Source organism: Alnus glutinosa, chromosome 11 (genome assembly GCF_958979055.1).
Source record: "Alnus glutinosa chromosome 11, dhAlnGlut1.1, whole genome shotgun sequence".
Classification (NCBI taxonomy): domain Eukaryota; kingdom Viridiplantae; phylum Streptophyta; class Magnoliopsida; order Fagales; family Betulaceae; genus Alnus; species Alnus glutinosa.
The window spans coordinates 7,272,511-7,294,195 of record NC_084896.1 but is presented as its reverse complement, the minus strand read 5'-3'; the positions used below and the strand labels follow the sequence as shown (position 1 = coordinate 7,294,195).

The 21,685-nt window shown below is 36.5% G+C and overlaps 5 protein-coding genes across 6 annotated transcripts in view; 1 reads left to right on the top strand and 4 right to left on the bottom strand.

The window, feature by feature from the left end:
• The window catches only part of LOC133882896 (protein DMR6-LIKE OXYGENASE 2-like), a 28,253-nt gene extending 23,592 nt beyond the window's left edge, over positions 1 to 4,661 (bottom strand). Inside the window, exon 1 of one of the 2 annotated variants that reach the window (XM_062322131.1) lies at positions 4,100 to 4,661. In XM_062322131.1, the coding sequence (XP_062178115.1) occupies positions 4,100 to 4,569 (470 nt within the window). In that variant the 5' untranslated portion in view covers positions 4,570 to 4,661. The remainder of the gene's footprint in view (positions 1 to 4,099) is intronic. The other variant, XM_062322130.1, reaches the window with a different exon arrangement.
• LOC133882897 (uncharacterized mitochondrial protein AtMg00810-like) lies at positions 487 to 3,481 on the top strand. Its single transcript, XM_062322133.1, has 3 exons — positions 487 to 586; positions 1,459 to 2,320; positions 2,458 to 3,481. Exons 2-3 carry the CDS (start codon positions 2,301 to 2,303, stop codon positions 2,951 to 2,953), a joined length of 516 nt encoding a protein of 171 aa, XP_062178117.1. The 5' UTR covers positions 487 to 586; positions 1,459 to 2,300; the 3' UTR covers positions 2,954 to 3,481.
• A 2,220-nt stretch (positions 4,662 to 6,881) lies between the features above and the next one.
• On the bottom strand, positions 6,882 to 9,864 carry LOC133882420 (protein DMR6-LIKE OXYGENASE 2-like). The gene is made up of 3 exons (XM_062321591.1): positions 9,257 to 9,864; positions 7,842 to 8,169; positions 6,882 to 7,336 (listed from the first exon to the last, which is right to left on the bottom strand). Exons 1-3 carry the CDS (start codon positions 9,718 to 9,720, stop codon positions 7,076 to 7,078), a joined length of 1,053 nt encoding a protein of 350 aa, XP_062177575.1. The 5' UTR covers positions 9,721 to 9,864; the 3' UTR covers positions 6,882 to 7,075.
• Positions 9,865 to 10,589: 725 nt separating this feature from the next.
• LOC133882594 (uncharacterized) lies at positions 10,590 to 14,836 on the bottom strand. Its single transcript, XM_062321799.1, has 5 exons — positions 14,385 to 14,836; positions 13,502 to 13,738; positions 12,971 to 13,054; positions 11,689 to 11,818; positions 10,590 to 11,212 (listed from the first exon to the last, which is right to left on the bottom strand). Exons 1-5 carry the CDS (start codon positions 14,654 to 14,656, stop codon positions 10,877 to 10,879), a joined length of 1,059 nt encoding a protein of 352 aa, XP_062177783.1. The 5' UTR covers positions 14,657 to 14,836; the 3' UTR covers positions 10,590 to 10,876.
• Positions 14,837 to 19,796: 4,960 nt separating this feature from the next.
• Positions 19,797 to 20,798, bottom strand: LOC133881890 (germin-like protein subfamily 1 member 7). The gene is made up of 2 exons (XM_062320957.1): positions 20,606 to 20,798; positions 19,797 to 20,468 (listed from the first exon to the last, which is right to left on the bottom strand). The coding sequence occupies exons 1-2, from the start codon at positions 20,733 to 20,735 to the stop codon at positions 19,933 to 19,935; spliced, it is 666 nt and encodes a 221-aa protein (XP_062176941.1). The 5' UTR covers positions 20,736 to 20,798; the 3' UTR covers positions 19,797 to 19,932.
• Between the last annotated feature and the right edge of the window lie 887 nt (positions 20,799 to 21,685).

The following is a 21,685-nucleotide window of genomic DNA, read 5'->3' as shown; positions in this document are numbered from 1 at the left end:
TAGACTTAGAGCCTAAGACTAATATCATAAGAGACAAATATTATGATGTAAACTACCCAAATAACCCTAAGTTAATAAGTATAAGTTAATAAGCTTATAGGAACGCATAAATGTAATATGAGTCCATTATGTGGCAACATAGTAACTAATCCACCTATACAAGCACGCATGATATTTATGTGTCATCGAATTAAGTTAAGCGTTGTATGTGTGTGTGTGTTTGTGTATATATATATATAGGTTAAATGTATATTGTTAACTTAGTAAATAAGTAACTAGTCATTAATGGGTTAACAATGACAATAAGATATAATAATAATAAATAAACAAGATAGGACACAACCCTATAACTAATGACTAATCTAATAATAGCTTAAGATATCTAGATAGCTTTAGAAGTGAATGACGAGACGTGTAATTAAGCGGGTAGTTTATGTGCCATAGAGTTTAGGTTCAATAGCATAGTCTAATGTTACCAATGTTTGCAGGCTTGTGTCGTGATTGGAGACGTAGACTTGTTCTATAATGTAGAGTTCAAGTAACGAGAACATGAGGAGTATTCGAGTCAAGAGTCCAATGCAGCCAAGTGAGTATTCTACTCACTGAGAAAAGATATTTTTCGTATTTTATAGAAATGCAAATGATAGATGATTTTCTACTGAACCGACGATATGTTAACATGTATGCTTTAAATGTTTTAAGTAATTTCAATTATGTTGAAATATCAATGATGTTATGAAATGATGCATGAATGAAAGGCTTTGAAATGATTTAAAGTGTCTGAATATGTACTACAGTTGAGATTTTAATTATGCAAAGAAAAATGATGAAAAATTTCATGTTGATTGGTTTATTGTATTTGAAGAAAGCATGATATGTAAAGAATAGGAGTATAGAGTTTGAGTTGTAAAGTATAAAGCACGAACATATAATAACAAAGAGAGCGTGAGGCTCATAATAAAAAAGAGAGCGTGAGGCTCATAATAACAAAGAGAGCGTAGGCTCATAATGAACAAAAAGACTATCATGAGCATGCATAGCATTGTTTAAATTGTGTGATGTTTTCAGGATAAATATATTGTAGTTTTGCTAGACGTATTAGTATGCATAAGAGTTTTATATGGGAAAGAACCTATGTATATTTCTATCGGATGGTTGCATGATTTAAATGTCATTGTTTTCTACATCGAATCTTCTACGTATAATATTAGCTACCTAGTACGTTTAAATGTTTTTTAATTGTCGGTGTATGCTATATCAACTATGAGGATTTTTAAACAAAAGTTTATAAAATTGGTAGCTGTTATAGTGTACGCATGACAAAAAAGGAAAAAGTTGGTTCTTTGTGAAAACTCAGTGAATAGTATATCTCTGAGGTCTTAGTGTATTTATTTATGCTAAGATGGTGGGCTCATAATTCTACCTATACGGATGTGGCAAACCCCCACAACCGTATAGATGATGTTCCTTTGGCTGCAGGTATTCCGGTCGTAGTTGATAGCATTGTAGAAGGGTACTTTGAATGTTATGACTGAAGCACGCCGCAACAGTCGTAATTGGTGGACCATGGGTTGTCTACTTGTTTATAGGTTTGGTTTATGGCTTGTGACGTTTGTGTCACTTATTTTTGTAAAGCCATTTCTGATATGTATTTATTATGAGGAAAGACTTAAACAAATACGTGTAATATGGCTCTTTGTGTATGATTATTTATGATAAAAGATTATGTTATGATTTCTGCTAGTTAGGTTTATGTTTTTTGCTGCACAAATAGATAGATGTTATACTCTGATTAATGGGTACATGATATGGGGCATGTGCCATTTGTTGGCTGAGCGACATATCGTCATGCCACTGTAAAGATCCGTTTATATTTTAAAGGGACTAATGTTTATGAAATGTTTTGTATTTAAAAAAAGAAAAAAAAAGAAAAAGGGGTCGTCACAAGGTGAAACTTAAAGCCAATGGAGAAGTTGAACGCTATAAAGCCCATTTAGTGGCCAAAGGATACACCCAATGTGAAGGGTTAGACTACTATGATACATTCTCTCCCGTTGCCAAGCTTACTACAGTTCGGTGCCTCCTTGCTCTTGCTGCAGCCAAGCAATGGCATTTTAATCAGCTTGATGTCGACAATGCATTTCTTCATGGCAATTTGCTTGAAGAAATTTATATGGAGCTTCCTCCTGGTTATGATAGCAACAGTGCCTCTAAAGTCTGAAAATTGCAGAAATCTCTCTATGGTCTTAAGCAGGCGTCTAGGCAATGGTTTGTCAAGTTCTCATCTACTTTGATCTCCCATGGCTCCACACAATCAAAGGTTGACTATTTACTTTTTACTCGAACAAAGGGTTCATCTTTCATTGCTCTACTTGTTCAGGTAGATGACATTGTCATAGCAAGTAACAATGTTGAAGAAGTTTCTGCACTAACTATTTTTCTTAATTGTGTTTTCAGCCTTAAGGATCTTGGTCCATTAAAATACTTCCTTGGTTTGGAGGTGGCTCACAGTGCCAAGGGCATTGTTGTTTCTCAAAGGAAGTATGCCTTGGAAGTCTTAGAAGATTCTGGTGTTCTGGGTGCTAAACCAGTTGTCTTTCTTATGGATCCAAACCTTAAATTATCTCGCACTAATGGTGAGTTGCTGTCTGATCCTTCCAATTATTGTCGCTTGGTTGGTCGCTTGGTTTACTTAATCATTACTAGACCTGATCTTTCCTTCTCAGTACAGCTTTTGAGTCAATTTATGGACTCTCCCTGTAAACCACACACGGATGCAGCTTTTTGGGTGTTAAGATATTTGAAATCTTCTCCTGGTCAGGGAATATTTTTTGCTTTTGATTCTGATCTCAAGTTGAAAGCTTTTCGTGATTCAGATTGGGCTGGATGCCCCGACACTCATAGATCAGTTACAAGTTTTTGGGTTTTCTTAGGAAATTCTTTGATTTCCTGAAAATCTAAGAAACAACATACTGTCTCTAGATCCTCTGCTGAGGCAGAGTATAGATCCATGGCTTCGGTTACTTGTGAGTTAACTTGGCTTCTTGCTTTACTCAAAGAACTTCAGCTTCCTCATTCGCATGAAGCTTCGATCTTTTGTGACAGTCAAGCTGCTATACACATTGCAGCCAACCCGGTTTACCATGAATGTACAAAACACAGAAATAGATTGTCACATTGTTCGGGACAAAATTGATCAAGGGATGATTCACACTCTTCATGTCAAGTCTGCTCATCAAATTGCTGATCTTCTAACTAAAGCTCAACATAGACCTGTTTTTCAGGACTTATTGTCAAAGATGAATGTAATAAACTTATTCCATTCCTCTAGAGGGGGCCTATCAGATATTAGATTAGAGTTCTAGTTAATCTGTTAGATTGTTAGTTAGTCAGTTCAGATTAGTTATACACATATAAGTTTATCATTTGTTCTTCTCTTGTATAAATATAGTTTTCAGTTGTAATAGGTCATTCATTCAATGAGATCAGATTTCATCTCCTGATTCACTCTCGTTCTATCGAATACTTTCTCTTCCTTTCTTCTTCATCATTTCTCTGCACATTGAGAAACTGAAAGACAATATGTGGCACAATATTCTAGGTAGTTTATTTTGAATAATGGACATGGATCTCTAGAATTATAGCCCTGAATTGGGAACCTCAATCCCTTAAGAGGATTTCTGATCACCATGGAGAAGACATCAAACTGATGCAATTTTTTATTATTATTATTTTTTTCCTGAGCAAAGTTATTCACCTAAAAGATAAATTTGAGCACTTTTCTATTTTACTATTATCTCAATAAAGATTAGGGTACCATGATGGGTGTTGGAACAAGTGATGCAAATTTCTCACCAAAAAGAGAAGTACTCCAACCACATCAATGAAATGAAAAGAGCACTTTTTAATGTACTATTCTCTCAATTAATTTTGCAAAAGTGCTTACAACAAAGCCTAAAGTACACTTCTAAAACCGAGAAGGCGCTTAGTACTAACTTTATTTGCATCTCAATTCACAAATGGATCAATTTTAATTTCTTTCTTCCTTTTTGCCAAGCTATGTTAATTGAAAAAATCAAAATCGTGTTAAGTTAATTACCTCAACTCCAGCGGGTAGTCAGGCCACTGATTAGTCCACTCGGTCACTTCCTTGTCATCAGGCTCATGAGAAGCGGGGATTATGGTGGGTTCCTCAATAGTAAAATCAAACACCTCCTTCCAGTCCCTAACATTCTTGGTGTGCTCACTGTCATAGTAGCCATACACCTCCTTCTCGTTCCTTCTCACCTTCCTCTTCTCCTCCAAACTCTGCGCAAAGAACTTCCTCGACACATCCTCGATCCTCTGCCGCATCTCCAAAGGCACGCCGTGGTTGATCACCTGGAAGAAACCCCACTCCTCGCATGCATTCCCTATCTCTCTAACAACGGCAGAAACTTCGTCGGAGGAGGGGTGTAGAGTCTTTGCTATAGGAGAAAGATCGATCAATGGGATGCCTTTAGCTTCGGTGAAGGAGATTCTGGGCCTGTGTTCAGGGTCTTGGATGAAAGCTGGATCTACCTCTCCCATGGCTGGTGATTTCTGTTCGTTCTTCGCCCGTACAAAGAATAATGGTAGGTTTTATTATATCGAGAGATTTGAGTTTGCTGTACATTGAACCTGGATGGGTTTTGTTCTGCTATTTTAAAAAGGTCGTGTGACGTTTGCGCTTGCATGGCTATCTTGTTTGATATACTTGGACATTTGGCGTAAAGGAATTTCTAATTAAAAGATAAAGAGTTTTTAATGGAGTTTTTATTTGAAAAATGTTTAATGTAGAATGAACTCAAACTATTTTCCTTTTCTAACACTTCATCGTTAAAAATAAAAAAATTAATAATAATAAAAAAAATCTACTCTTCTTTTACAAGTTTTAATGACAGTTGTGTCAACAATTGATTAGAGTCACGTTAATCATTAATTTTTTTTTTTTTTAACACAAATCACAAACTGTAAAGGCCAAAACGTATATATACAATAGTTGAGAGATATCCTATGAGGACTATGAGTCGGACGCTCAACTATATTATAAGTTGTTTGAACGCAAATCCAAATCTGAAAATCTGGGAACTATTTGAAAAGATCCATGTTATAGGTGGCATGTGTAGCCCACGCGTACCAAGGAGGTGCGTGTGGTACACCAGCAGGGATAAGATGTAATAACTCCAATTCTAAATTAAAATAAAATTGTAGATTTGACCAAGTAGATGGGTTAATTAGTGTGATTTATTTATCTTAGTTAAATGCATCAAAGCAGCCTTAAAACTTAAAAATAGATATTTTTATTTTAAATTCCTATATTGAATGACATAATTAATTCAATAGTTAATTAGCAAATTGAATACTAAGTGGGCATAAGATCGAATCTCAACAAAGCAAAATTTTATTTTGCGTGCACATGCAAATTTGACTATTTCCTTACAATTAAGGAGATTTTTAGTTCTAAAAGTTCTAGCCCCCATGGATATTAAAGTCTCCAAGTCTCAAGTTTAAAATTTGAAATTTATTTAAGGAAAAGCTATAAATTGCATCAATCAAATTTAATATTCTTGTCATGAACCTATACCCTACATTACATTCTCATTCAAATAAACAAAATTGGATAGTATTAATGAATCCCATCACATTTAAAAATTCCATGGATTGAAATATTTTTCTTTTTAATCTTTTATTATCACATGCAAATATTTCTAATAGCACATATGATACCATATTTGAGATTAACCATAATTATCTACACATGTACGAGTAAGTATGAAAATATTTTTATTACGTTCATTCTTGCATCAAAACTTTTAGGAAAATGTTAGATTTACAACATCAATACAACAATTGCACAACAACCCTCACATGAGGGTAGACCCCACACACTGGGGCCCACCTTCATGTGAGGGGTTGTTGTGCAGTTGTTGTGATGGTGTAGTGTAAGAATCAAATCCCAAACTTTTAGGAGCACATGCTATATTCGTTAAGAAATTTAAATTCAAAATTTTTTATCCTAAATCATCTCATGTAGGGACGGAACTAAGGGTGGGGGGGGGGGGGGGGGGGGGGGCAGCCCCACCCCCCCAATTCTAAAAAAGAAAAAAAAATTAGGTAAAAAAAATACTTATAAGGTAAAAGAAGAAAAAATTAGTCTATTATTCCTTATTAACAATTTTTTTTTCTAAACATTTGGGGGGGGGGGGGGGGGGGGGGGGCAGCCCCACCCCCCCAATTCTAAAAAAGAAAAAAAAAATACTTATAAGGTAAAAGATCAGAAGAAAAAATTAGTCTATTATTCCTTATTAACAATTTTTTTTTTTTTGACTCCTAACCCATGTTCATAACTACTCCTAGCTCCGTCCGATTCTTGGCTGAGGTACAAGAAACTTAGCCCTTCTTTCTTTTGCAAATTGAGCTCCAATTACGAAATGGAAGATTCCTCTATGGTCGTGACATTTTTCTTTGATTTAATCTAAAATTAGTTCAATGATGAATGATAATGGTTCCCCTTCCTCCTGTGAATAGAAAAAAAAAATAAAATAAAAAAAGGAACGGCGTGTTGAACCATGTACCACAAGTTGGCAGTACGCCAACATCAATGACGAGACCTTTTTTGTGTTTATTTTATTATTCTGCTGTTTTTCTTTAATTTCCATCGCCTTTACGTTTTCTTTCACCATTAACGGTAGAAGACAAAGGCATAACAACAATGATCAGATTTTAATATCATAACATAATCAAATTTTGATATCATTAGAGGGAAAAAATCTCTCTTGTATTTCAACACTTGTAACCCTTCTGTGCATACAGTACTATAAGCTCACAAAATAAGCGAAAAATAGATGCTTCTATGTAAGTTGAGGAGAACGAGAAATATTTATTTGCCAAAGTTCTGGTATGTACAAATCCGAACCCTCCTGCCACACTATAAGCAAGAGATTACAGGATGATGAAGACTGAAAGCCTGTCTTTTTATTAGCATGGCAATTGCAAGAAGCTATAAGAGCACTTTATTGCTACTATATACTTGAATACTATCACACTACCACAACTAATCTGATACTCTAAAATGAGAAATTTGGATGTTCTCCACATCGCGCCTCTTGAAATCACTGCGGTTTCTATTGACGAAGAACTTTCCCCAGCTGTATTCCCTGTATTTGGCAGGGCTCTGCTCATTTACTAGCTCCTCCAGAGGCTTCACTATGGTATCGAAGGCTGGGAAGAAGAAGAATGGAATTGAAAACCTTTCCTTCTTAGAATTGACCACCACCCTGTGCTCCACACTCTCATACTTGTCATTGCTCCAAACCTGTATAAACATGCCCATCATCTCACTACTTGTTGAACTGTAAATGATTTTGGACCAAAAGAGAAGGGAGGGGAAAAGGGGGAGGTCTCTTTCTGCAGATAATTTGTATGTGATCAATTTCAATCTCTTCTTCAACTTACTCATACAGGATTGAACTCAAGCTTACCCTCCATCCCTTATTTATGGGGAGGAGATGCATATGGTGTTAGATTTTAAGAAAGAGTGAATGCAAAAGAGATGGAAGGATTTTTTCTGTTAGGGTGGAAATCTATGAGGACAGAGAAACAAAAATGGCAGAGAGAATTATATGAATGACATTCTGACCACATTCTATTTATTAATAAGAGTTGCATTGGTTCTCTTTTCATAACCTTTCATTGAGATGATTTGGTGTGGGGATGAGCACACTTGTTATGGTGTGATCATCCCTGCATCATCATATGGCCCAAATACCATTCTCGATGATAAATTTGCACATTATATCACCTATGATACGATATAGTACCTGAACAATATCACCAACATTAATGATATAGGCATCCGGGATAGGCGTCACCGGAATCCACTCTCTGTCTGATTTCCGCCGAACTTCCAATCCTCCAACATCATCCTGGGCAAGGACAGTTAAGGCACCAGCATCCTTGTGGTGGCCAACACCAAGAGCTAGGTGGGGGAAAGGGCACTGAGGATAGTGATTGAGCCGGAGGATGCTGGTTTGGTCTTTGAAGTAGCCATTCAAACGATTAGCTGGTAAGCCTAAACTCTGGGAAATAAGTTCCAACAACTTGTAAGCCAGTTTTTCCACTTCTTGTGCATACTCCTCACATGCTTCCCTACAAAATCAAGTTAGGACACACCAAAAGTGGTCATACAAGATGGAAAATAATTTCACTTTCAAGAGAGAATCTAATAAAATGAACTGTGGCTGATAAAATTTAGTCTTATATCAAACATCAACACTATCTCTTAATTTCCCATGTTTCACATCAAAATTTTTTAGAAACTAAATCCCAACACAATCCTTTCCAGGAAAATCAAAATCAAAATATGATTAAAAAAAAAAAGGTTATCTGATAACATACTCCTCAACTTAAGAACCCATTGAACTTCTTTCTTACTTATCAAAAAAAAAAAAAGAACCCATTGAACTTCTCCTATGATTCTCAACTTAAAAACCCATTTCCTGGGAGAATAAGACTAGAACATTTGGAAGGGCTGTTGCCTAACTGGAATATTCTTTTTGCTGCTTTCAATGGACTTAGAGAAGATGAGGACATCATCTATGTAAACTATAGAGAATTATATATATATATATATATATATATATATATATATATATTATTTATTTATTTTTTTTAAAAAAAAAGCCTAAAGGCCTGGCTGTGGATCAACAAATGTTTAGATTTTCTTAAAAAAGAAAATTAAAAACGGGGATATTTTGATTATTTTGGCATCTGTTAAATCTCAAGGGAATGGTGGAATTAACAGGGTCTAAAACATGGGAAACATATACATTCCAAAGTTTCTCCTAAAATCAACTAGACTTACTTTCCTCCCTGCTACAACTCATCAACTAGATTAAAATAACTTTAAAAAAAAAAAAAAAAAAAAAAAAAAAAACAAAGATTAAAATGATAATAATAATAATAAGAAAATCTAGAATTATACTACAAAGTAGCTAGTTTATTGATGTAATTCATCCAAAAGAAACTAGTTGATTATTTTAACGCTTACAAATTTCCTATGAGAAAGTAAAGCCTCTGTTTGTTTGTTACTGAGTATGGGGAGTATTTCTTGTTTTTGTTTTTAAAAGTATCTTGATGTTTGTTAAGGTGAAATTGTTTTTGATGTATCTTGATGTTTGTAAAAAACAGAGAAAATGTTGCTGGAAACAAACGTGGACAAATAGCTTTAAATTACCTGAAATCGGCCGGGAACTGGGGCCACTGATTGGTCAAAATCCTTAACTCCTTGTCATCAGGTTCATGCGACGCCGGTATCTGTGTTGGATCTTGGACCAAATAATCAAACACCTCCTTCCAATCCCTAACGTTTTTTGTGTGCTCGCTTTCGTAGTACCCCATGGCGTTCACCTCGTCCCGCTTCACCTTCCTCTTCTCCTCCAACGACCCGTCAAAGAATTTCTTAGCCACCGCCTCCACTTTTCTGCTTAGCTCCGCCGGGACCCCGTGGTTCACCACTTGGAAGAATCCCCACCTCTCGCATGCGCTGCCGACATCGGAAATAACTTTTTGGGTGTTGTTGTGAGCGGGGTTGAGGATGTTGGAAAGGTCGATGACTGGGATTTCATCAACCACCTCGACGGGTCTGAGCTTCGGCCTGTGCTCGACCGCTTGGATGAACGCTGAGTCTACCTCTCCCATGGCTGAGATTCAAACACAAAAGAGTGTGAGAAATGAACCCCGGCTAATGCTATATAAGTACATCAAGATGAACGCAAATACTTGTGTTCAAGAAGTATTTTGCTTCTTTTTTTCCCCTACTTTTCAATTTTTTAGATTCATTGAATCTTCTCGAGTTTTTGCCTAAGAAAAGGCTTAGTTGGATTCATGGAGACTGTTTGATACGTCATTGTCCATGTCATTATTGAAAAACCATATAATCTCTGTCACGTGGCAAGGACGGAGCCGAAAAAAAAAAAAAAAAATTGGTCAAGGTTAATAGGTTAAATTTTTATTTTTTACTTTAAATTTTTTAATTTTTTACAAATTTTTTTTTCTACCCTCATAATTTTTTTTTTAAAAGTGGGAGAAGGGGGATGCTCCCCCTATGTCACTGCACATGCATATATCTAATCGAGTTGAATTTATATGATTGTGTTTTATTTAATAATTGAACTTAATTTTGTATCAATAATTTGCTCTTTAATTAAATGAATCAAGACCGAATCAAGTATATCTAAGTGAGTTTGCAAGTAAAGTTGTTCCTTTAACCACCCTAATTGTATCTTCATTAGCGAGAAAGTTCTAAAAGTTATGAGATACGCTTCATTGAAGCGAGTTAAAACCAAGTATAAGGCACGAATTCACCTAAATTTGAATCAAGGCGTAAAAGTATCATGACAAAGAAAAATATCAGACTTTTCAAAATTTTCTTCCGAGATAATAGATCATATGAGATTGTGATACATAAAAATTTTAGGATGTGTAGCATCACTCCATGACAAAAGCTTGCATGCCCTTTAATTGAGATGGGTATTAATATAAACGACATTTGATAACATGGTAATATGTTCTTGGCACTTGAAAATATATCAAATAACTATTAAAGCACCAAGGGTCAAGCTTCAACATGCAATTGCAACTTCCCCACAACAAAAAAACACATACCGATACAGCCAAGGATGCAGAGGAGAAGACCCATTCAAGGGAATGATTCCTTGGCAAAATCAGCAACTTCACAAAATTTTATACATTTCTTGCTATGTATACAGCTCACAAAAAGAAGGTACATTTGTCTCCATATGCACGAGTTTCTCAGTCTTCAAGCAATGGATTCAAAAGTAGTTTGGTGGAAAGTTTAGGCTTCTACACACGGTTCACAGATGTCCTCTTGCTTTTTCTTCATCTCATCAGTTTTTTCAACAGCATCATCTTTGTCACAATTTTCATCGACATGCTTCTTGCCAACTAAGAATTGCAGTTCATCCTTTACCTTTTCTTCCATATTGTCAACTATATAATCTTCTGGTTGAGGCTTTGAGAATCCATCAGGACTCTTGTCTGTGTCAAGTTCAGAAAGCTGTGATGCCACTGGAGAAGCCAAAGTTTCATTACCTGAGTCTTCCAAGTTTGTTTGAGTGCGACGACTCTGAATGAGATAATGTGCCACAGACTTGAAGCCCAGTCTTAAAACCTAAAAGATAAACAAATTTAGCTATGTCTTCTGCTCCAGATGCTGATTTCATATGTCCATCACATACCAAACTAGACAGCCAGTACAAGCCGAGTGATAGTAACAGATCACCCGCAAGAAATAAACCCTTTTAAGTGATAGGATAATTGCATCCAAATGCATCAGCTGACTCAACTACTAAAGCCTCTTACCAATTTACCATGGCACTAGGAACCTAGAATTGATCCCACCAACACTAAGGAAGGGGGGATTTCAGGGAAAAGAGAGGGTCCTAATGGCCCTGTTGGGCCTCCAGTGGACCAAAAGACAAGAATTTATAACACCCATCTGAGCAGGAATACAATAAAATGTGATTGTTAACTTAACGAATCTAAGAAGCCTGTGATGGAGGAGATTATTGTCTGTTTACTCAAAATAAATGGGAAAGCATAAAGATTCTCACACTCATGCACATATACAGGCTTGATAGTGCTAACCTTCCTGTAGAGGGAACCAGTGGGCATCCACCCTTTTCCCTGACGGCAAAGACTGCAGTTGCAAATTCCTCGACAAACAGGGCATATCCAATTGGGATTTTCATTGGCTTCTATCACATTCTCTCCATATCTGAACAAGATAATAGATTTCAAACACAGACAACCAACATAGTTTACCATGACTGATACTCTCATGGGATGGACACTTAAATCAAATATACTTCAGGTTTAACTATTCCCAACATAGTTTAGTAGTGCATGCTTAGAGCCACAGTCAGGAATTTCAATAGCATAAAAATCATTTTGCTACAATTTTACTGTGATAAGGTGCTCCAGATTTACTGAATAACACCATATTATTTTATCATTGTTATCGAAGAAAGAGAGAGAAAAGAGTTGGAGAGGGAGGTGGTCGTAGTTTAGTAATCTATATACTTGTTCAAACCATATTTGGAATGCTACAAATGGTTGGAACAGAATATTACAGCTTAAAACACAAACAGGAATGTTAATAAACACTATTACTAACCGTCAGTCAGGACTTGCTATCTATGCTTGTCTCCCATATTGTCTAAAAGAAATTTGATTACTAACTAATTATATGGGTCTGTGGATCAGGATTATAGCAAATATATCTACTAAGTGTTGTTTGCCTTTGGTAGTCCCTATACAAGCCTTAGGTAGAACTCACCATTAAAAACCAGTTTGCAAAAGGAGGATACTCAAGGTCTTATATACGCATAGTTAAAATTGCACTTAAACCATGTAGGACACTTAGGATTGTAACATACCAACACGCTCCGTAGTCGACATCCACTACGGCTCACTCTATCGACACTGAATCGATAGTAACCCTTTCTCTTTTGGTAGCTCCACTCCCCTACCAATATTTAATGACTTAAGACTACGTCCATACATAATACAAAGACATTTTAATCTAGCCTATAAGTCGCCCCCTTCGTGACTTGATCACAAAGCTGCAACCTATTCAAGACCATGCTCGACGAGCTGTGTTCGATTTCATACTCGACGTGGTTACTGACTCTAATACTAAATGATACAAACCTCAAGTAAAACTCACCCTTGAAAACTGGCTTGCAATGGGAGGGTGCCAAAGAACTTATATGCATATGGTTAAGATTGTACTTAAGTAATGTGGGAAACTTAGAATTGTAATAGTCCCAGTGGAGTTACCATAGGCTTTTGCACTTTAAAGTCACATGAAAGTACCTTTTCTATAAGCAAAGTAAAACAGGAAGCAGTGCAAATTAAAGTTAATTACCTCATGTATAAGCAATCCCCACAAAACTGCCCCTGGACCAAGTTGCATTTGATGCAATGGGTATGCTGACCAAGCGTTTTCTGTCTGCAAAGAAACAGGCCACCATTAAGCTTGCTTTACCAAGTACCACCAAGCAATTAGTGAAAAGGAAGATCTTATAACAAAAGATACCTTATACAATTTGAACAATCAACCACAATAGGAAAACAATATAGTTGAAAACTTCTGCTATTGACTTGAAGGGTACTCTCGCAGTGGTATAACAAATTTTGTGAGTTGACCTTTTGAATTATCGCTCATCCTTCAAACCACTTCTCGATTCACAACCACAAAATCATTTGACAAGAGGAAGAAGCTATATGCAAACCGGCTGACGGAAAGCAGCATTTAGTTGGAGGCTTAAGGGTTAGCAACAACATGTTACTCATTGCTACTTAATTCTCTAAACTTTAATCTTAAGATAAAGGAATTTGCTACTTAATTCTAATAAAGCATTATAATAGATCAGAATGAAGGAGAAAGAAAATGCACCTGCATTGATGGCATGTCTTTCCCTTCACCGGATCATATATGCGCTTCCCATCCTCGCCATATCCATCCACAAACAGTGTCCAATTGTTCTTACAATCTCCCAGAAGCTTATCATGTTCTTCTGAGTAAATTTCTGGTTGTAAACCTTCACGTATGTGAATCTCATCATTCCCCGAGGAGTTCCTCTTCTTTTTACCACGGATTTCCGAGTAGCCAACTGGAGTCAAACTCTTCAACCTAAAACCCATAATGATTTTCTAACAAGTTTAAAACATATGCCCAGAGACTATGTTATTTGGGCCCAAGCAAAATATAGTCGTTCATTTGAGTGACCTACTACAACTTTTTGACATGATTGAGAAGAACGTCATCTCGTATATGGAGGCCAAAAATGATTTAAAAAGCATAAATGAACACTTCGAATCTGAGGTCTTAAACATTTTTTTTTTCAGAGATTAAAACAAATGAAAGTATGAAACCCAGTACACTAGTACAGCATAAAAAAGGATGATAAAGAGATGAGAAATTCATATTCAATTTTAGAGGCCAAAGCAATGGAGAACATAAGCACGGTCCTTCTCTTTTCTTTTCCTTCATTCTCAGTAACCAATGAAGGGGTAAACCACAAAATATGAAGAAACCCACAAGAAGATTAAAAAGCTCTGTACTTCTCTCTCTCTCTCTCTCTCTCTCTCTCTCTCTCTCTCTCTCTCTCTCTCTCTTCAACTTTATGCTCGTTTTAAGAAACCCAGCCAAAAGGACAAAAGCTTTCTTTCACTTTCCGTTCCTTTCCTCATTTTCCCACCAACCAAACATATTCTAAAGTAAAAAAAAAAACAAAAAAACAAAAAAATAAAAATAAAAATAAAAGAAAAGGAAATACCTAGAAGAGCGCCTTGGGGAGGCGGGAAGGGGCAATGGGTTCTGGGTTTTTCTCTGAGAAGGGTTTCTTGGGGTTGTCTTGGCAGAGGAAGTTTTCGACTTGAGCTTCTGAGAGAGGTCGGGAATCCCTAGTTTCTGCATTCTCTCCAAGTTCTCTTTGATCCTCTGGTTCCTGAAATGCTCGTACCCTGAAACCTCCCCGTTTCCATTCCCTGTGGATTCTTCATTGTTGTCCTGTTCATTGCTGTCCCGAGCTCTCTTTCTCCAAGGCATTGTGGTTAACCCCCCTGTGTCACTCTCTGAGTTCTGAGTGAGAGTGAGTAGGAGACTTTAAAACGGTCGACTCCAGAAATGAAAAGACATGCACAGCCCACGGCCTCTAGGGTCCAGCGCCCGCAGGCCCCACCATTTATGGGCAACGGAAATGCTGTCGTACACTTGAAGGTCCGAGGGTGTAACTCTCAAGTCTCAACTCTCAAGAAGATGACTTTTTTTTACTATATACGTCCGATCCGAGTGCTTTAAGGGTAATACTTGAGTGTAGCAAAATTTTTGAAATTTATTTGGAAATTTGGCTTATGAATAATTACAAAAATGCCATCTATAAGCCAAATTTCCGGATGAATTCCGGAAATTTTACTACATCGTAGCACTGCTCGTGCTTTAATGCTTTGAGCACTGCTACGGAGTAGCAAATTTTCCGGAAATCATCCGGAAATTTGGCTACTCAATGGCATTTCTGTAATTATTTATAATTATAGAAATACCATTGAGTAGCCAAATTTCCGGATGATTTCCGGAAAATTTGCTACACTCAAGTATTACCCTAATGCTTTTATGTTTTGTTATTGATGGTTAAAGATCAAGATTAACTTTTGTTCGAAAACTTAATGGGAGTCTACTTCACTGCTGCTAAACCTATTTAAAAAGTTAGACATCTGTCACAGATGCCACTAGACACGTTCAACATAACTAAATTAGTGGCACATAATTAGGGAGGTAAATAAATTAATCCGTTTGACAACTCGTTCGATACTCGCTCGGTTTAGTCTGATCCAAACTCGAGCTCGATACTATAGAAACTCGATCGTTACTGTAAAAACCCGCTCGATTAATAAGTGATATATACCCAACTCGCTCGATAAAACTCGATATGGGCTCGCGAGCTCAGCTTGTTTAAAGCTCGACCGGATCGCTCGCCCGGCTTGTTAGTTCGACTCATTAGCTCGTTCATATCTTACATATATATTAGTAAAAATAGTAAATATAGTATTACATATTAATTATAATACTTTGATAACAATATTTAGTATGTTAAATTAACATATTAAGTTATTAATAGTTAGTATATAACAATATTAAATAGTTAGCATATATATATATATAAACACATATATCACATCACACATGGTTAACAATAGTTATATATTATAGCTACTTAGTTTTATAGAATATATTAGACTTACTATTTGTTCACATTATACATATATCATAGTTTATACTCTCTAGTTATATATAATAACATATTGTTAATTTGGTACTTATAAACTATAGTTATGTACTATATTTTATAATATGCCTTATATAGTTACATATTATATATTTATGTTATTAATAAATGTATAGAGGTTGTTCATAAATTGGGGCTTGGATTCTGTTTTGATCACTCATTGAAAAATTTAATAGTCTACCTACAGCTCTAGATAAGCTGAGCTTGTCGAGTAATCCGACTCGGCTCAAATGTCATTTTCAACGAACTCGAGCTTGAGCTCGCCCGAATTTTAAACGAGCCAAGCTTGAACATGCAATTTATAGCTCGGCTCGAATTCGAACTCGACTATTTAATCTCGACTCATAAACAAGCCAGTCTTGAAATCTTCAAACTCGGCTCGGCTCGGCTCGGCTCGGCTCGATTACATCCCTACACATAATGAATTTAACCCATGTAGGTGTCCATTTTCGTCTTCCTTACCACAATTTCCCTCGATTTCCCAAAAATGCATGAACCCTAACTAGTTCCGGTACAATCGTTTCTCTCCAAATCGAATGAAGAATCTGAAGCAAAAGAAGTGGAAGTAACTTCCTTTGGACTATTGTAGCTGCGCGGTTTGTTTGCCCAACAATCCCACATTCAAAGGCACAAAAAGACAAAATGGCATCATCAAGTCGCCTACAAAATTTGAAAGGAAATGAAGTTTCTCGTGGAATACATTAGGTATGTTATTAATCCCTATTTATAAATTTGGTTTTTGGGGGAAACGGTAGAATAATTATTATTATTATTATTATTTTCGAAATAAACAAAATCATCATCTGGATCTTCGTCGGTGGACCATGGTGAGATGTTCTAGGTATGTTTTTGCGATTTACCCACACCATTGAAGATTTCCTGGACTAAAGAAAACCTGACAGTCAATTTTGAAGTTGTGTCACCTACGATTCAAGAGTAAATAGTTTTATGATTGAAGTAGTTTGAAAATATCGTTATATTGAAGCCTAATCCATTCTGAATGAATTCTTACTTTATCTTATTGACAGTGTTAGTATTTTATATTGGCTACATTCTGGATAAAACAAAAATACTTTATGTAATGGTTGCGTTTTAACAGGATGATCAGTTTTCAATTCAGAATCTTCATGTATTCAGACAATGATCAAATCAAAGACAATAACTGATCACAAGCTGCTTAAAGATGTCCATGAGGAGTCCTTGCGAAATCAAAGACAAAAACAACCGGTTCCTGTGCAACCTTCCGAATGAGCCTTTGAAGGCGTCCGGACGCTCCTCAGTGTCCAACAGATAACGATGAAGCTGTTCGGATGTCAGAGCAACACCGTCCTAACGCTAGGTCAATCAGTATTCAACAAGGAGTTTGATTTCAGAATTCGACACTGTTTAGGAAGTCTCTGCAAGCCGTCCAGAAGACGTGGCAACACGTCCGGACGATGTCCAATAGTTCAGAATATTCCAGAGTTCCTTTCGAACGCCGAAAGGATTTTAGCAAAGACCGTCCGGACGCTCGGTCAAGCGGTCCGGACAAGAACCTGATAAAGATAGAATTGCGCTGTTTCTGAAAGGATATCGCAGAAAACCGTCCGGACGAGGCTATTTTCCATCTGGACACTCGCTAGCTAGAGTCCGAATCTCAACAGTTTTTTAGGTCTCTTGAAGCCTATAAATAGGGAGCTCTAGACTAGTGTTTTGTACATAATTTGACAGTGAATTCCATAGTGCTTTGAGATGATGTTTAGGGAGAATCGAAGATCCGTTAGCTCTCAAGCCGTTGCCGGTGTGTGCTCAGTTGTTCGTGTGAAGTCTATCTTAGAGGTCGGCCCTAGGGTAAAGGAATTCATCAAAAAAACCTTCAGGTGGAAAATCTGGTTGGGAAGCGTTCGTGTTGGGTTACACGTCAGAGTTAAAGGTATGACTACTGCATAGGGTTATGTGAGTACGAGTGTCTTGTAAATAGCTTTGTGTTTTGGATAGTGGATTTCTTGGGTTTGGCTGTTCCGGAGTGATTTTTTTCTTTTTATAGAGTTTCCACTTCGTAACAAATATCTTGCCTTATTTAAATTCTGCATTTAAGATATTTGTTTGCACACACGCGTGCGCGCACACACACACACACGGTTTAAATTAGAAGTCAATAAATATTTTCAGACATGTATGCTATACTCCAACATAGAGAAAAAAGAAGCATGCCGATTTTTCAAATGGCTTGACAAACCAATTTGTGCAAGGGGTATGGAGGTCTTAGGTGAGCTTACAACGAAGGTTAAGAACCTGGAGGATGAAAATGACAGCTACATGGCAATGATTAAAGACCAAAGGCTTTTGGGGATGGCTGAACCACCCCTAAGGGCCATGAGGGTGGTTCGGCCACCTCCAGATGGGCCATAAGGGTGGCTCGAGGCACTCCTTTTAAAAAAAAATAAAATAAAATATTTAATTTTTTTAAGGTTTTAATATTTTTAGTTTTTTTTTTTAAAATGTTTTATTGTTTAGTTTTATTTTTAAAAGGGCATATGACACGTTTTAGTTTCTTAAGGGTGTTAACGTGGACTTCCGTCAACTTTTAGAAGGAAGTTACATGGAAGTACATTCTCTATCTTTATTTATAAACGATGTACTATCCGATATTAAGTAGCAGCCAAAAATTTGTATCCATTTTTCATGATATTATGCATGGATCATATATATCATGGCGAATTCTTCAAAAAAAATTGTGTGATACGAAATAAAATATAGGGACAAAAAATAAAGTCTTTAAATTATTGGGAAAAAAAAAGTATTTAACCCTAGTGAATATATCCTAACTACTCTTTGGGTGTTACGGTCCTCAAATTGTATGTGTTGGTCTGTATCGAGTATAAAACCCGAATTTGAGAGTCTCTCACGTCATCAATGCTTCACTTTCCCAAATTCCCAATAATGGTTATTTGATGAGCTTTTAGACGAGTTGAGTGGAGCCCACATTTTTCTTCCCAAATTGGACATTCGATTTGGTTATCAACAAATTCGTATGGCGAAAGAAGATATTGAGAAAACAACATTCGATACGAATCAAGGGCACTATCAATTTCTCATGATGCCATTTGGTTTGACCAACGCACCGTCAACTTTCCAATCAAAAAACTTTCCAATCTCTTTTGTATGAGACTTTCAAGATCGAGCTTCTCACAACATATGTGCTTGTATTCTTTGATGATATTTAATTTATAACAAGTCGTGGGCCGAACATTTAGAGGATCTTAGGATTTTTCTACAACTTTTGAGGGATAATCATTTAATATTTGTGAAGAAGGAAAAGTGTCAATTTCGTCAGAAACATGTAAACTACGTACTTGGGACATGTAATTTCCAGCCAGGATGTATCAATGGACCTTGAAAAGATAGCAACGACGACAATGGTGCCATGGCCCAGGCAGGGTTTCAGGGGCTCACATGTTACTACCGATATGTAATGTTTTTGCCATGCATCAAAGATAATATTTTCAACTTATTCAAAAATCATGGAGAAGATTGTGGGCCTTCCCCAACATCTATTCACCCCTCTTTAGGCCTGATAGATTAGGAAGTTAGTATTTTGCGATATAAAGACTAATTAATAATGTTGTTTCATTATAATTGATAATGCGGCCTCAATATAACTTACTTAGATTTAAGAGAAAATATGACCAAAGGTTTACTTTTGATTTAAAGAAATATTTATTTGTTGTCGAATTTTAGTTTTTCTAAAAAGAATATTTGAAGGGCATGTATCCAGAGAAGTTAGGAGTGATATCTCAAACATTGTGGATTCAAAATGTACTTAACTTTAATCATGCACTTGTTCTACCTCCATTATCACTCCGTGACAAAGAAAAAAAAAAAAATAGAGAGAGAGAGAGAGAGAGAGAGAGAGAGAGTGTATATATAAAAAAGAATTTATTTCATTGAAGTTATTGATATGTTGTTACAACAAGGGAATAATGCATGGCAAGCATCATCCGAACCATCTAATGATTCATTATTTGCAATTACAAATATTTATCTAATAATTGTCCCACTAGAACTTTTTCTGAAGATAATTAATCACATTTCTGTCTAGTTGGAAGGCCTTGGCGAGAACATCAGGATTGATTGGAGGATTAGATCCAAAGACTGCATTTGCTATGGTGATGACCCCAGGATTCTGGCTGCTGAGACCGGCAAAGGCTACGGCATTGGTATGCCCAGAATTAAACTGGAAGTGTATGAGGCCAATTGGGAAGACAAAGACGTCTCCAGCATTAAGAACTTTGGTGAAGAGACGGTTATCTGTGTTGGATGTGACAAAACCAACTAATAGAGTACCCTCTAGGACTACAAGAATCTCGGTTCCACGAGGGTGAATGTGGGGAGGATTTAGGCCGTATGGTGCAAAGTCAATGCGAGCCAAGGATATGCCTAAAGTGTTGAGGCCTAGTATTTTGTCCACATTCAGGAGAGTGACGGTCGATCCAAGTGGATTTGATGTATCTCTGGGAATGTTTAGTCCGGAGAAGAAGAAGTCATTGGCAGAGACAAGTTTGGGGTCCTTGCAGAACTTTCCATTCACAAATACTGCATGGAGAAGGAAAAGCTTGTTATATAAAAAGAACCGAGAATAAATATATTTGTATGTAGAGTACTGACAAGAGGGGCAGGGTAAAAAAACAAAAATACAAGATTACAGATAGATGCTTCAAATGACTTCATACCTCCATATGCAGAATCGTTGGTTGAAACGCAGAAATCTTGAAGAGGACTGGGGTCATATGCAGAGGCAAGGGAGCATGCCAAAGCCAAGACGAGCACGGTTACCAGATACCTAGGAACGCCTTTCATCATTTTTGAGGTTATCTCCACCTTTGAGTACTATGCTGTGTATTCTTGCTTATTGGGTGAGGGGTAAGAAATGTTGCATTGGAAGGCACGTATTTATGGATTAGAGTCACTGAACAGGTCTATGTTTTAACTTCCACGGAGAAGATATTAGACTTGGTAAGTCTTCAATGGTTATCAATTTTTTATTTAATGGGGGAACAATTCTTTAAGAACTACGTAATGAACGACGCATATATATGTACTAAGAGAACATGCAGCCAAATTTGACGGTTTTGGTTAATGGAATAGTTCAGTTCTACTATTGTTGCTTTGGCCAATTCCTCATTAGTGAATTTTACATTGATATATATATATATATTATGGGTATATGGAGTTGACCCTGTCCCTCATGATTGATCGAGAATATGTGATGTTAAAACAAAAATGAGTTGAACACGTCAGTGGAGTCCTAGAGACAACATATCCTCTATATGTCTCTCATTTTGACCAAATCAACATTAACGTACGTGTATTGGAACATCCCCCTTAACTCCGTGTCTTTTGCATATCGATCTGTTCTTATTTTGATGGGAGTTGAAATGAGAAACAACTAAGCGTTTTCTTCTCTTGCATTGAATCGTCCCAACATAATTAATTAAGATTGCGATTTCGTATGCCCAAGTGATTTTGTATGCACTTTATCACTACATAATTAATTAAGATTGTTATTATTATTATTATTTATTTTAAAAAAAAAGGCCACAAATTTTCAATTAATAGTGGTGGTTACACAAAGTCGCTAATAAAAACCATTTTTTCCAGTGTTTTTTTTTGTGGTCACTAACGAAAAACTCGATGAAAATATTAACCGAGCTGAACGAATAGACAAAGGATTTGGCAAAAGTTGTAAGTAAAGTTTTGTAAAGCGACGACATAAATAAATGGTCGATAAGCAGAATAATCGCATATTCCAC